A 16,607-nucleotide genomic window follows, 5' to 3' on the forward strand; every position below is an offset into this window, starting at 1 on the left:
GTAGATGCCTCTCAACTAATGAAAGCCAATCTGAACAGTGAATTCTTGGACAAGGTTTGTTATGCAGGACATCATTTGCCTCACATAACTTTTGTTTTTTCTAACTACCACTCATTACACACTAAAATTGAAGATTGAGGATATACATTTTGCAACAGAATAACTTTATGATGCTGTTTAATTTCCACTTGTTTCACTTGCAGAAGCTGTGTCTTTGGGCACTATATTGGGCAAAGGCTTGATCTGCTTTATGTACTTACTGTACAACTATTAGAAGAAAACCAAAATCTTACACAGGTACATACCAACGTAAATTGAACACATCCATAATTTACTTACAATGGTTGCAACTTTTCCACTTTTCCTAAGCTGCTGAACTGCAAAAGAATGTGGAACGTTTTCCATTGGGGTCCCATTAACTATGACCACCCGGTCATTTTCTCTGGAACAGGAAGGAGGCAAAAACCAAGAGAATAAGAAAAAAACCCCAACAACAGAAACAAACAAACAAAGAAAAAAAACAGAAAAATATTTGAGTCTTCGTGAAAACTGGAACAATCTATCTTTTTTTCCAGGGGAACCTTTAGATTCTGTTCACTTTAAGAGGGAGATTTGTTTTAAAACTGTGTTTGTTATACAAGCACTACAATACCTGAATACTAGAAGAAGCTTTTAGTATGTTTAGAAGCTAGACTTTGGTAAGGGAAGCAGTGTCTATCTTTGTACATGTACTATGCCCATCTTAAGTACTTTGCCAGAATGTCAAAGAAGATTCTCTTTTAAAAGTATTGTGACGACCATTAATTTTTTTTTTTTTTAGTTCTTTGAAAACTCCTTGTCTTTCACACCTAGTGCTAGGGGTTTGGTTTTTTTTTTTCATATTGACATAAGAATTTCAAGAGAGCTTCAAACTGCTGTGGCCATAGTATCGTTCAGACAAATCCCGCCAACTATCACTCCAATACACTTTTCTGAAAGACTGGTGTTCAGGTCACATCTACTCTGAAGAAAGGTGACTGAAGAAGGAGAAAGGAGGAGAGGGGAGGAACAATGACACTATAACCCACAAAAAGTCCGCCATGCTCTAAAACATAGGCCAAAAGAGATTACTAACTGGGCAATTCAGACCTCCTGCATGTCAAATAGACCACTAAGACTTAACTCAGTCACCCCCAGGAGACAGTCCCACAATGAATGATTAATTGAAAAAACATTTTCTTCCAGAATGGCATTTCAGCACAAGAAATGAAGAAGATGAAAAAAAAAGATAATTAAAAAAGCTACCACTCCTTTATTAGTTTATTCTGGTTTCTACTCAGTTACTAACCTTACAGTCAGACCACTAGCTTAACCAACTATTGGTTACTGTACTGTTTTATGCTAAATAAAAGAAACCTTTAGTACCCATTATTTTCTTTTCATTGTAATCAAGTCACATCACAATTATCTTTTTAAATAGATTACATTCTTTAAGCCTTTCTTTGTAAGGCACCTTCTCCAATTCCTGAATGATTTTTGTGCATCTTTTCATACCTTTCCAACTCCTTTTACTGAATGAGTATGCCAGAACAGCATGCTTTATTCCTGTATCAGTTTCATCTGTGCTTAAGTGAGAGCTAAAATAGTTCTCTTCTCTGTCCAAAGATGGTATCAAATATTGTAACACTACCTCAAGAGCTCCCATCTCCGTATGCTTACAGCAGGACTGCAGGCTTTTAATTCCCTCTCCACTCTGAAGGTTAGATCTATATTCCTTGGTTTGCTGGAGGAATGGCTTTGCATTCAGTTTTCTTCAGAATGTATTTTATCTGAATGTGCCCAAACTGCTTGGTATTACCTTATAATCAATTTACCTAGTATCTTTCATAATTTACCAAATCCAGGTAATTATAGAACAAAATGGATGATAGTGGTGTTGTGTAAGGGTTACTGCTATAAACCAAAGAAATTGCTTACAGAAGTAATCCATCTGCTGGACCACCTGGGAGAACATCCGAAATGACTATTGATGTTTCACCATTTTCAAAAAGAGGGTTATCTCTGCCACCAGAAACTGCAATCCCAAATCCTCGTTTTGAATCCTTTACAACAAAAACAAACACAACAAAAATCAATCCCATCTGTACGTATTTTGATAAGGAGAAACAAGAGTAACATGAATGCTCCTGTAATGGCACCCTACCTCAACATTATTAAAAAATATGATAGTTGTGTGCAGAGAGTTGCAGGAATACACAGCACCTCTAGATTTAAAAAAAGAAATGCATTTACAGATCCATGTAACAAGACAGTATGTTCCCATGTTCCAAAACCTCAGTCTATAGCCTTGTGATAGTAATTAAGCAAAGGAATCACTAATTTAGCCTGCATTTTGTTCCACCATCCCACTAGTTATTCATATCAAATTTACTGTCAGATAAATCTATTTTGTTAGTGATGCCTGGAAAATTCTAACAGCTTTTCCAGGATCTCATCTTTATCAATAATGCTATCTAGTTTGTAATAACTACTTACTCTTTGACCAGACTAAACAAGATCAGGGCTGATTACATAAAGCAATCAGTGAACTTGTAAATTCTCTATAATTATCCTCTATCACAATCAACTATTTTAAATACATAATTTATGCCAAACTTATAATCATAGAAATATCAGATTCGTAGAAGCCCTAAAATGGCATTCATAAAATCATTCACAGAATCAGGGAAAAACAATTAGGGTCTGAAGGAAGCACATCTGTAACACTAGAGCCGAGAACTGCTAGTATAACTGAACTGCAGACAAGAAAGTGTGTGTAAAACCATACATTTTGTTAAACACAAAGGTTTATGTTTATCAGTTATTTAGCATACACCTCCTATCACTATAACATACAAATTATGCTGCATTTAACAAAATGTTTTAACACAGTGCCAAAGTAATACACCAAAATAAAGTGGTGCTTTTCACCTAACTCACACTTAGTGTGCAGTTTATCAGATACCAACTCACGTTTCACCAATGTCAATACTAATTGGTTATTCCTTTGAGGAATTTTAAATAGCACTTCACTTACCACACCTTTGTTTTACAGGAAGCAGCTTGATGCTTTGAGCCAGAACAATACAGATTCAAAATAACAGTAAAACTCAATGGTAGTGGCTGAGGCACCAAGTCCAATAGTCTTTGCCACTTCAGTAGTTTAAGCCTGTCTCTGAGGCAAAGAAGTAATGCTCATTTACACAATATTCAAGATCTGAAAACTTGGACATTACAGGAACTAAGGTCCAGTTCTGCCATGTTTCTCCTATCTACCCCTGTAACCTAAACAACAATTCTTTCTCAACAATTCAGCACATAAAACAAGAAAGATCACTATTTTACCCTAGGTCATCCAAGTTGAGTTCATTGCAGAACATGTGAAAAGATGGAAGGAGCACAGTAAAGGTTACTCACTGAACTCAGATCACCAGAACAGTTGAGAAGACCATCACCACCAAAGTGTATATCCTGTGCCACTGTGTGGCAGCCTAGCCATTGTAAACAAGTGGTCTACTATGACTTAGAAGGACTCTATACAATGAAATGGTTCCTCTTTTCTCATAAAAATTGCTAAAAGTGACATCTGTAGCTCACACACTTTAGAATTTGGCTACAGTACTTTTCTGCTAGATTCTACATTGGTAGATATTAAAGTATATAAAAAAGAAAAGCAGTGCAAACATGTTCAGTTATTATTATAAGCTTGGACATTAACTACAACTGCTTGATAGAACCATCTGCTATATGGCTGGCATGTGGTACATGACATTGTCACGACCAAAAATCAGCAAATATATTAACACTTAATTTGTTAATTTAATTTACGCTCAACATTAAAGAGTCACACTATTGTATGAGCAACTAACTGGCAATTAGCCTTAAAAATGGAAAACATACGTGATCTGGACAACAAATTAATCCTATTCCAGACTAAGATATGCTAATAACATCTATCATAAAATATACTTAAGAGTAAACCAGGGCTTGAATATTTGTAAACTAAAAATATAACAGGCACTCACTCACCTTTTGTAAGGTCACAGTGTACTGTTCCCATATCAGTTCTTCCATGCCTGGGGCCTGTTACACACAGAAACCAATTTGTAAAACACAAAGCATACAACTATCTCAATTAAAATGTGAAATATCCTATTAAAACATAGGTATAGAAATAATACGCATACTCTGATAATTTCATAGTTAGTATGAAATCTATGTATTTCAATTAATTATGTTTTTTTTTAAATATTAATAGGTCCAGAGTGGTAGAATCCCTTCACATTTCTCCTATTTAACAGCTCATTCCCATTTTCTGTAAATGTATTAATTAGGAAAAGCATTTAATTCAGATCATACCGGCATTATACAGCCCCACTTCAAATAACACACAAAATACTCTCCACTCCAGTATGGAGTAAGTTTAGCAGTTGAAAGTGAGGCTTTCAAAATGAACTAGCCTTCAAATCTTTTGCTTCTTGTTCATGTGGATTTAACAAAATGTTCCTCCACTATGAATTACATAACCTAGTATTTAGGTTCCACTTGAAAAATTAAATTTTACAGGAAAGCAGTGTGTCACTATATAGCACTGGTATATTCAGTTTTGTGACACTTCTCAGAAAATTCTTTTCCACATTTCCAGTTAAAACTGATCCTGAACTCCTCAGTTTATCTGATATAACCTGAAACGTTTCCAACATCACAGCTTAAAATATAATACAGAATAATCATATGGTGATGCATCATATAGTATACAGCCAACCCCTTCAGTGCCTTTAAAATGAAAAGAAAAATGAACCACAATGTTTGATGCAATGCAAACATTTCAAAATCCGAAGCATCCACTGCAGAAAAAAAATCCAGAAATTACATGAGTACGTACATGCTATAGGTTTATCTGTTTCTACTGCCAGAAGTGGTAATCTCTTTCAGAAATTTGTTAAGAATTTGCTTAGAAAACTGAAGTTCAGACAGAAGCTCAGTTTTGACTTAAATGGTCTTTTTAAAGGCATTAAAGGAATTACTGGCACTAAACTCAAAAACAATAGACAGAGAAGTGGCACAAGAAGGGTATGCCTGTACTTTGAAGCACTCCCCCTATTTCCAGAGAAAAAGCCTTCTGAAAGTACACAGCATTTTAGCAAGCTATGGACATTGTCACTGGAATGCAAAGAACCCTACGGTGTATTCTTCAGTGGATTCTGAGCACCTCAAAGAGGAACTAGGTTTACATTTTCCATTGCACATTCACTGTATTAAAAAACAAACTTAAAACACAAGTCCTGGTCAGAATTCCTGAGGGAATATGCAAGTTATTCAGCATTCTTCAGGAATTTTGTAACGCTGAACTGTGTTAAATTTCCACTGTTCTCTCAGAAAATGCACAATGCTCTCCAGTTTCCAGAACCTTCTGGATGTTATTAAAATTCATTAAAAATAGCGGGAGCAGAGGATGGATTGTATTAGAAATATCAGAAGTATTTCTAAATTTCTGCTTGTCTAGACCAGACAAGTATGAGTCACATCTATAATTGTTAGCGTTATTATTATATTAGTATGTCTCAGGTCAGGGAATTACTCTGCTGAAGCATATGGTGAAGTTATTTTATCCGATATTCCCATTTAACCAGTTGACATGTCTAAACCTTCAAATTACTGACACTGAACTGTCTCACTAGATACATTCCCTTACAGAAAGATATTTCCAAAAGTAAAAATTTTCTCCTTAACTAAGCGCTTTTTCTGAGCTGCTGTCATGCTGCCATAAATAGAAGTGACTAGGCTTGCTCGTCCTGCTTGTATGAAAACCTGTAAACAGTTTACTTACTAGTGACCCGTAGCTCCACCATCATTGTCCTGCTCTTCTACACGATATATTTAAGCTCTGCAGAAAACCAGTCTCTGCTAAAGAAGGGCCTCAGAGCCTTTTTAAATTCTAGCTGACTTAATTGAAGAAAGTTTTAGAAATGAAAGAGAGCATCAAATGATGGGTAAAATCTGAAGCACAAGCAGGAGGGATCAAATTTTGTAGAAGCAGGGGAGATGGAAAATCTTTTCTATCCTTCTCACTGCATAAAAGCCTCAAAAATTTACATATGTAACAAGAACATCACTTATATTCAGTTTGTACTGTATGCAGTTCTTACCAACACTACCTCCCAGCCTAGAATACTCAGTCCAGCCCTGTGCAGGCAAAATAGCAAGGCAGGCAGGATGCAATAGACCAGAGCTTACTACCTGTGGGGACAAAGAGCAGCATAGTTGCCTTACTCTTCCAGGAACTCTAGCATCAGGTCTTTCAATATACTACCTACTGAAAGAAGGCCTGAGAAAGGACAACTTGTTCAGTACAGTACTGCACTGAACAAGCAGTCAATACTGCTGTAGTCAATACTGCAGAAAAGGAGTAAGAAAAGCACAGTAAAAATGTCAGAGACAGTTTTAAGGGTATGAAACAGGTAAGTTTACAGAAATTTTCCTTCCAGAAAACTAGGCCTGCCACGAGAAGTGGCAGAAGTAACACCTTCTGTACAATTTGAGAGATGTAGTAAATCAAAGCATCTTAAACTAACAGGCTTATTCTGCTCAGACAAATAAGTCTCTTGGTATCTAGTAGGAAAATAAGCAGTAAGAGAAACTACTCTCTACAGACACTACAATTAAGATTTTGCAAGATGTTGAGCCCTGTAGTTTCATCTCATCTGTGCCTAGAAGAAGTTCCTTAGTGATTACCTCAAACACTTTAGGTATAAATTTTGGGGGTTTATTTTTAGCTTGAAACTGTTACAGACCATTAAACAAAGGTTAATTAATTAATTCACTTTTAAATTCATAAGGGATTGTTAAACTAACATTCTCAGAAACTGATCCTTGGGAAACTCTCCCATTTGCTGTATGCTATGTTAGTGAAGGGAAGTAACACAACCTACTTGCAAAGCTGATTTTGTGCAACAGAATTACCAAGACAACAGCACTAGTTCTGCCATACTGATAAAGCTATGCAGGCGCTGTAACATAGTTCAGAGAACAAAATGGTCACCTTGGAAGCCCATAAGGCAGAAAACACATCTGTCGTCCCTCAAATCTCGAAGCAATAATCTCTTTAACATTATAAAACGTACTTCTGCTTGCCATTGCCACAATGCCAACCCATACTGACAGATTAATGGAGAAGATTGAGAGGGAGGAAGAAACAACAAATGCTACAAATCATCAGTTGAGGACTCAGTCATAGCTAAAGTTTAAGTCTTCAACACAATCATGGTATTTCTGTATTTCACATCTAATAATATGACTCTCATCTGAATGCATCGAGTGATGGGTCACAAAAAGTCTCCATCACCTTGCCAATTTCTTCATATTTCACAATCATATTTCACAATGTGTTTTTTGAGGAAACACAAAGGGGTCTTGAGCAGCCTCTGTATCCCTTTATAGGATCACAATTTCACTGCGAGACTGCACACCAAAACACTGGAGAGAGAAAGGCAGGCAAAATGGTTATGAACCCCTCCTCCAGTTGGTACTAGTAACTGTCTTGCAAGTCTACCCAGGTTTCACAAAGATATCAAGCTACCTGCAGTAAATGCGTATTACTAGAATTAGCTAGTCAAAATTCATTAGGGACTAAAGTCAGTCTATTTCTAATTAGAACACTGTAGCCAGGATTTACTTAAATCTGCCTAATGCTCATATACCGAAATGACAGGTGCTTTCTACATACCCAAAATAGACTGCTTAATAGAATCTTTGGCAGGAAACTAGTCAAAGTGCTAAAATCATCTGTGTGCTATGAACAGGCAGCTGTTGCAACTCCCACTGACAGTCATCAGAGAATTATGCAATTACTTGCTACCACGGATCACCAAAACCAACTTCATTCACACTGAAAGAAGAACAAAACCAGAAGACCTGCCACAACAGTTATCTGGCTATAAAAGTGAACTGGAGAAGGAAGAGGTTTAGGAGGGGGAGAGGGAGAAGATTTGGAGCAAGATGCAACAAAAAGCAACTCACGCGCCCTTTCAAAATCCCCAACTTTTTGACTGCATGTGACCACATTCTCTGCAGAGCTTGAGCTGTCTTCATTGTTGCAGAATATAATCTGTGAGGCGATGCTGTACATCCCCGCCTTTTCATCTGTTTCCACCACTCAACCTGGTTATGTAATTCTAATACAATAGTGGCCTACATACTCAAATCCTGCCCTCAGTTTCACACAGAAACACATCAAAACCACAGTAGAGAAATCTACTGGGAATTTATCTCTCGCTTTAAGAGACCCCAGGAAAAAGCAATACGGTAACCTTCTGTTAAAAAAAAAATCAGCCTCAGAAACAGACTGATGTGTAGCAAGTTGTCTTCTTCCAAGCACATAGGGGTTCACCCCATCAGGAACCTACTTGAAGTTTTAGAGAAAAAAAGCTTAAAAAGCACAGTGCAGATTATTTGAAAATTCATATGCTGGCTATAATATTCTACAGTAAAAATTATCATTTGACTCTATTATCTTGAGTAACACTGTGATTTAGCAGCCTCTACCAAATAGCAAATCTTATTTATTTAACTGCTGAATCCAGGAAGTCCTTATGCAGAAATAACCATACACATTTGAGTAACCCCTTCAAAACTGCATATGTAAAATTAAACACTTGTGAACTGCGGACTTGGCTCCAGCAAGCAAAAAGGGAAAGAGAATAAAAATTACAATAGCTACAAATAAGAGACATTCTCTCTGACCTTACACTTTTAGTAAGTTATGTGTAAAAATGACAAGCTAATCACACAGCCAGACAGATGACTTTATTGAAAAATAGGTGATGCTATCAGTTCCAGCTGTGCTGCATGAATGCTGTGAAATTTAATAAGCCTTAAGCGAACTTTTCCCTGGACTTTATGCAAGTTTCACAGGCTGTGAACAGATAGGAACACACACCAAGATCAGTACATAATACTAACCAAAACCTCCAGTCATAGATTGCCTTTTTCATTAGTGGAACAAATTTAACTGTTGAAGAGTAAGAATTCAGAATGCAATGGAAAATGTGGAAGTTTGGGAGGTGGGTTTTTTGTTTGTTTTGAGGGGGGCTTTTTTTAGGTTTTGCCATTTAAAATCAAGTTTGAATACTACATCCTGTGTTTTGACTGTGACCTCATCTCTGCACTAGCCAGAAGAACTAGGATGAACACAGGCTTGCACCTTCAGCACTAACTTGCCAAGGTGAACTCCATTCAGCCTGCACCAAGGGGGTCCAGGAAAAGCACACCAACACCAGCCTCTGATCAAAGCTTCCCTCTTCTAGAGCACATATCATATCATATCATATCATAGAATGGTTTGGGTTAGAAGGGATCTTAAAGATCATCCAGTTCAACCCCTCCACTCAGGTGAAAAACCAGCTTCCTTACCTAAGCATAGTCTCCCCAGCAAAAAAAGTAGTCAGAAGTCTTACACCTAGCATTGTCTGTTTGATCTCTTCCTCTCTACAGATGTGCTTTCATGAAGTATTTGGTACAGCAGATCTTTGCTTAGGATGTAGGAGGGAAATATGATCCCCCTTTTCAAGAAAGGGAAAAGGAAGACCCAGGATACTACAGTTCATGTGAGAAACTTTTTTTCCCCAAAAATGCATTTAGAAGCAGTAATCTAAAGATAAGGATTATCTAAAAAGACCTATTTAAAGAAAATATAAATTCAGCATAACATTTCTAATCATTTGCTCCTCATAGACATGGTGAGTTGAATGTCATTACACAAAAACACAAATAGAACTGGTTTTAATGCAAAAGAAATTATGTAACCAAAAACTTCTAATCATATTTCACTTGGAAGTTACACTAATCACTTTGTATAGTTTATAAATTCTATCTACAACAGTTTGAGCAAATGCTATGCAAGTATGACATGCCTATTCCAGGCATTCAAAGACCAAACTTCTTGAGTTGCACAAAAACTTTTAAAACCATCAAATGAGAACTGTTTACTAGGCAATTATTACGGGTTTTTTTGTTTTACTTCTTTTGGGAGGTTTGAATCTGGCATGACAACAACACCCACAGTCATCACTTGACACTGCTCAGCACTATTTGACTGTGAATTTTTATTCCAGTTAGCAAAATGCTTTCCTGAAGAATACCCAGTGCCAAAACTGTCAGCAGAGCCAAGAGCGCAATTCAGACTTCTTGACTTCAAGCTGAATAGCCTTTCCACTGAAATGTGTTGTGCAAAGAAGCAAACATGCAGGCTGGGAGTTGGATTTGATGATCTCCAGAGGTCTCTTCCAACACTAACAATTCTGTGACTTTGTGATTTCCTCTGTATTTATCAACCAGAAGTCTTACAACAGCCCCTGCCATAGGAAAACAGGGGTCAACCTTCTCCCATTGTGGGACTTTTAACCAGCCAACAGATGAGGAAAAATTCCAGGGATGTCAGAACTTGTATTCATTTCTACCTCTCATTGTACAATGACTCCAAATGCCTTCCAGACTGCAAACTGAACTAAAATCCAGTCCTACGCAGAACTGATGAGATGAAGGGCAACAGCACCGCTCACCAGACCATTGAGAACATTAATCGACAAACACTTCTAGGTCTCATTTGCACTGTAACTCTGCTACTAACATTTGTTGCATAATGCCCAGATTTTCTAGTGCACAAGGACTGTTGAAAAAAATAAGAAAAGGAGATGGAAAAAATGCTGCATATGCACAGAAGACCTCTGCTGATCTGGAGCTCTGACAAGTTGTGTGCTTTTAAATTCAAAATATATCACTTAATCCAGCTCACAGCATGCCAGTGACAAATTATGCTTAAATGTAACAAAGGGTACCACGCAGTAACCCCACAGCAGCAGACCTTGAACTAGCATTCTTTGAATGGTTCACCCACGAAATAGCATCTGCAGTTGAAGAATTTTTGCAGAAATTTGCAACATATCAAAATAGAAGTGTGTGGCTTGAGTTTTGCAAATATTCAATTGTTCCGCAATCCCCAAAAAATGAAAGGAATAAGAAGTAACCTGGACATCAGTTACTTCTATATTCAGAACCAGTACAGAATGTGGCAGAAGGCATCCTTTTGCTGGATTACTGAGTAAAGTGCTTAATCTCTGAATACTTTTGTTTCAACTTTGTATTAAAGTAACACCTAAATAAAACTGGGGAGGCTGCATGTATACATATCCGAGTAATGCATACACTAGTCTCACCTGAGTTAAAAAAAAAACAACTGTTTTTTCAAGGGAATTTTTACCTGTCCATGCCAGGAAGATACTGACTAGGAAAACTGTGCCTCCTATATATTTAAAGCCAAACATTTACCAATTACATTGAACATTTTGATAATGCAGGACAAGCACTTTGAAAGGAAAAGGGATAGGTTGGAGAGTATGGAACTCTCTCTGGGGACAGGTGAGCAGTTAGCAGAGAGTTTGTGGGTCAGGGTTAAAGGGAGAACAGCGATGGGGGACATTACTGTGGGGAACTGTTACAGACTGCCTGATCAAGAGGACTCTGTGGATGAAGCCTCTACAGACAAATAGGAAAAGCCTCACACTCACAGGCCCTTGTTCTCATGGGGGACTTCAACCACCCTGACATCTGTTGGGGTGACGGTACGGCCTGGCACAAGCAATCCAGGAGGTTTCTCGATTGTGTGGAAGACAACTTCCTTCTGCAAGCAATAAAGGAGCCGACGAGGAGAGGTGCCCTGCTTGACCTCGTGCTCACCAACAGGGAAGGGCTCGTTGGAAATGTGACTCTCCAGGGAAGTCTTGGATGCAGTGATCACGAGATGGTCGAATTTGAGGTCCTCAGGACAGTGAAAAGAGCATGCAGTAAGCTCACTGCCCTGGACTTCAAGAGAGCAGACTTTGGGCTCTTCAGGAACCTGCTTAGCAAGGTTCCATGGGATACAGCCCTAGAGGGCAGGGGGGCCCAAGACTATTGTTTGATATTCAAGGATCACCTGCTACAAGCTCAGGAGTGTTGCATCCCAACTAGAAGGAAGTGCAGCAGGAGGGCCAGGAGACCTCCTTGGATGGATAAGGAACTGATGAGGAAACTTTGAAGGAAAAAAGAGGCTTATAAAAGGTGGAAGCAAGGACAGGCAGCCTGGGAAGAATACAGGGATGTTGTCTGGGAAGCCAAGGACCAGGTTAGGAAAGCTAAGGCCCAGATAGAATTAAACTTGGCTAGGAATGCTAAGGATAACAGCAAGAAATTCTAAAGGTATGTAGTGAATAAAAGACAGACTAGGGACAACGTGGAACCTCTCCAGAAGCTATCAGGAGAACAGGCTACCCTGGACTTGGAGAAGGCTGAGGTTCTGAATGACTTCTTTGCCTTGGTCTTCACTGGCAAAGACTCTGACCGTACCACCCAAGTCTTGGAAGGCAGATGCAGGGACTGTGAGAATGAAGACCATAGGACCACTGTAGGAGAGGATCTGGTTCAAGACCACCTTAAGAACCTAAACATGCACAAGTCCATCGGACCTGATGAAATCCATCCGCAGGTCCTGAAGGAGCTGGCGAATGAAGTTGCAAAGCCACTGGCCATCATATTTGAAAAATCATGGCAGTCAGGTGAAGTTCCTGATGACTGGAAAAAGGGAAATATAACCCCCATTTTCAAGAAGGGGAAAGTGGATCAGCCAGGATGCTACAGACCAGTCAGTCTCACTTCTGTGCCTGGCAAAATCTGGGAGCAGATTCTCCTGGAAGGCATGCTAGGGCACATGAAAAACAACAAGGTGCTGGGTGAGAGCCAGCATGGCTTTACTAAGGGGAAATCCTGCCTGACCAATTTGGTGCCCTTCTATAATGGGGCTATGGAAGTGATGGACAGGGGTGGAGCAGCTGACATCATCTACCTGGACTTGTGCAAAGCATTTGACACTGTCCCACATGACATTCTTGTCTCTAAATTGAAGAGACGTCAATTTGATAGGTGGACCACTCAGTGGATAAAGAACTGGCTGGATGGTCGCACGCAAAGAGTTGTGGTCAATGGTTCAATGTCCAGCTGGAGACCAGTAACAAGAGGTGTCCATCAGGGATCGGTGTTGGTACCGGTCTTGTTCAACATCTTTGTCGCTGACATGGACAGTGGGATTGAGCATGCTCTCAGCAAGTTTGCTGATGACACCAAGCTGTGTGGTTCCATTGATACACTGGAGGGAAGGAATGCCATCCAGAGGGACCTTGACACGCTTGTGAGGTGGGCTGATGCCAACCTCATGAAGTTTAACCATGCCAAGTGCAAGGTCCTACACCTGGGTCAGAGCAATCCCAGGCACAGCTACAGGTTGGGCAAAAAGGAAATTCAGAGCAGTCCTGCAGAGAAGGACTTGGGAGTGTTAGTCAATGAGAAAATGAACATGAGCCAGCTTCAGTGTGCACTCACAGTCCAGAAAGCCAAGCGTATCCTGGGCTGCATCAAAAGGAGTGTGACCAGCAGGTCGAAGGAGGTGATCCTGCCCCTCTTCTCTGCTCTTGTGACACCTCACTTGGAGTATTGTGTGCAGTTCTGGTGTCCTCAACAAAAAAAGAACACGGAACTGTTGGAACAAGTCCAGAGGAGGCCACAGGGATGATCAGGGGACTGGAGCACCTCCCATATGAAGACAGGCTGAGAAAGTTGATGCTGTTCAGCCTGGAGAAGAGAAGGCTGCGTGGAGACCTCATAGCAGCCTTCCAATATCTGCAGGAGGGCTATAGGGATGCTGGGGATATACACTTCATTAGGAACTGTAGTGATAGGACAGGAAGCAACGGGTTAAAAATTAAGCAGGGGAAGTTTAGATTGGATATAAGGAAGAAATCCTTTACTGTAAGGGTGGTGAGACACTGGAATTGGTTGCCCGGGGAAGTTGTGAATGCTCCATCCCTGGCAGTGTTCAAGGCCAGGTTGGATGAAACCTTGGGTGGCATGGTTTAGTGTGAAGTCCATGGCAGGGGGGTTGGAACTAGATGATCTTGAGGTCCTTTCCAACCCTAACTATTCTATGATTCTAATAAAGGGAAGAATCAGGACATTCTTAAAACATTCAGAGTTCAAGCCATGATTTATCTTAGAAATAGGTAATGAAAAACCAAGGTGGGGTGGTTTTCTGCTTTTGTTTGCATGCTTTCTAGAGGCTTTCTTAGGCTCACTAAGTTTTCTTGACTCTAGAAACACACCTTTAGAAGTTTCACAGAAGATCAACACCTATTTTTATCTTTGGTAATGCAGGTTTCTCTTCCCAAACACACATCTACCTGTGTATGGTTTAGCAAGACACTAACTAAACAGCTTCCTTTTGACCTCAATGCTCTCCACACTCCTCCTGCTCAATTACATGTGGCTCCCTGACTCTCTCCATGAATTCTGCTGTTTAGTTCTTCAAAGTAAGCCAAAACAGCTTCCTAAAACATCAACAAGTTGCTAATCTTTTCCTACTGGATTACTCTATTGCTATATCTACACATTTTTAAACTGTCTTTTAAATGTCTCCAGGGATGCCGATTCAACCATTTCCCCCGGGCAGCCTGTTCCAACACTTGTCAGCCCTTTCAATTAAGTTTTAACCTGATATCTAATTTAAACCACCCCTGACACAGCCTGAGGTCATTTCCTCTGTTCTATCACTTGTTACCTGGGAGAAGGTAACTGGAGAGAACAAGGCACCCTCAGACTCCTTTTCCTCAGGCTAAACAACCCCAGTTCCTCTGCCACTCCTGAAAGGACTTGTGCTCCAGACCCATCACCAGCTTTATTGCTCTTCTCTAGACACACTCCAGCATGTCAATGTCTCTCTTGTAATGAGGGGACTGAACACAGGATTTAAGGTTAAGGCTTACAGTGGCTCACCAGTGCCCAGTACAGGGGGATGATCACTGCTCTGGCCCTGCTGGCCACACTATTGCTGATACAGGCCAGGATGCTGTTGGACCTGAATGCAGGACCCAGCACTTTGCCTTGCTCAACCTCATACAACTGGCCATAGCCCATCAATCCAGCGTGTCCAGATCCCTCTGCAGAGGGTTCCTACCCTCCAGCTGATCAACACTCCCAGCCATTTTGGTGTCATCTGCAAATTACTGAGGGTGTACTTGATTCCCCATCCATATCACTGCTAAAGGTACTAAAAAGAACTGGGACCTGTACTGAGCCCTGGGGAACACTACATGTTTGCCAGCTGGATTTAACTCCATTCACCACAACTCTTAGGGCCCACCCATCCAGACAGGAGCAGGGAAATAAAAGCAACACACAGAAAATTTTTAATGGAAATATATGAAAAAGTGGCTTTAAGTCACTTTATGAGAAAAAAACATTAAAAAATAACATAATAAACATAAAAAAACGTGCTTTTTATTCTATCTTTGATAAAACAACAATTACTATCCTCACACGTAGATTTTACCCTAGCATCCTCATCACCATTAACAAGTTACGTATCTTGTCTGTTTGCCCATATTCCAGAAGAAACATTGATGAAGGCTTTTGCAGGTATTATTGTAATGCCAGGATATAATCTGATAAATATATAAATTAAGATATAGTAATACAAGCATATTTTATATACATATATACACACACAAAAAAATTATCTTCTCTGTAAAACAGATGAGCAGATGATATGCAGCATGAAAGGGGCAAAGACACAGAAGCAGCAGGAGCTGCATTTCCATCTCCTACTGAATTTGCAGGGGACTTAAAAGTCTAGAACAGACTGGAAAAAGAAGCAGATACATCATATTACAGAAGAAACCCCCAAGGCTTATGGCAAGTTATTTTTGCACAATAAAGACAACTCGTACAAGCCAGAAAAACTCAAGAGCAGAGATTCGAAGTGTACAACTCGAAGCTAGCCCAGAGAGACACTAGGTGGTGCAGTGATGCTGCAGCTGAGGCACACACCGCTCCCCGCCCCGGAAGATGTTAAGTACAATTTCTTTAGAGATTTAGGATGACGACTTCAGGCTTTTGCTTCGGCACACAGTATAGTATTACTGCTCGAAAGAACTAGAATCAACATTATACAGTATCTTAATTTATTTATTTCTCAAACTGGCATTTGAGTGATTTTTGTAAATATGATTTGTGTGAGTTCAAAAATTCTGAGAAAGGTCCAACAAGATGTTAGGCCAAAAGCCCATTTCAAAACTTTCCTTTCACACTACAAACTGCAGGAAATGTTATGTTAAAGCACAGTGTTAGGTGTATGGGTTTTTTTTTTTTTGTTTAGTTTCTTTAATCTCAAACATATATCCCACAATCAGATAAGTGGATATTTTTTTAATGCCAGCTTCTTTAAGTTAAAATGCCTTTATTATTTTACGGCACTTAAATGCAAGAATTTATTCACTGTTTATACAAAGGAAATAAAAATATGATTCAAGCAGTTTTATGTTCTGAAAAAGAGAGAAACTTTTGGTACTCCAAAGATAAAGCATGCATATTATTCATCAATCATACCAAAGCACCACCGAAATGAGTAGCTGAAAAATCCTAAATGAGATTTTGAACATGACAGTGGCACCTGAAGTCAGAACGCTACATTTTGGCACTAACAATAAAAAGGAGTATAATTGATTATA

At 39.4% G+C, this 16,607-nt stretch overlaps 1 protein-coding gene across 3 annotated transcripts in view; it reads right to left on the minus strand.

Annotated features, from left to right (window-relative positions):
- TJP2 (tight junction protein 2) overlaps positions 1-16,607 on the minus strand; it is a 66,665-nt gene that overhangs the window by 20,120 nt on the left and 29,938 nt on the right. For all 3 annotated transcript variants that reach the window (XM_031054149.2, XM_031054150.2, XM_031054148.2), the window contains 3 exons: positions 4,048-4,101; positions 1,957-2,081; positions 340-442 (listed from right to left, as the gene is read on the minus strand). In XM_031054149.2, coding sequence (XP_030910009.2) covers positions 340-442; positions 1,957-2,081; positions 4,048-4,092 — 273 coding nt within the window. In that variant the 5' untranslated portion in view covers positions 4,093-4,101. The remainder of the gene's footprint in view (positions 1-339; positions 443-1,956; positions 2,082-4,047; positions 4,102-16,607) is intronic.

Source organism: Melopsittacus undulatus, chromosome Z (assembly GCF_012275295.1).
Source record: "Melopsittacus undulatus isolate bMelUnd1 chromosome Z, bMelUnd1.mat.Z, whole genome shotgun sequence".
NCBI lineage: Eukaryota > Metazoa > Chordata > Aves > Psittaciformes > Psittaculidae > Melopsittacus > Melopsittacus undulatus.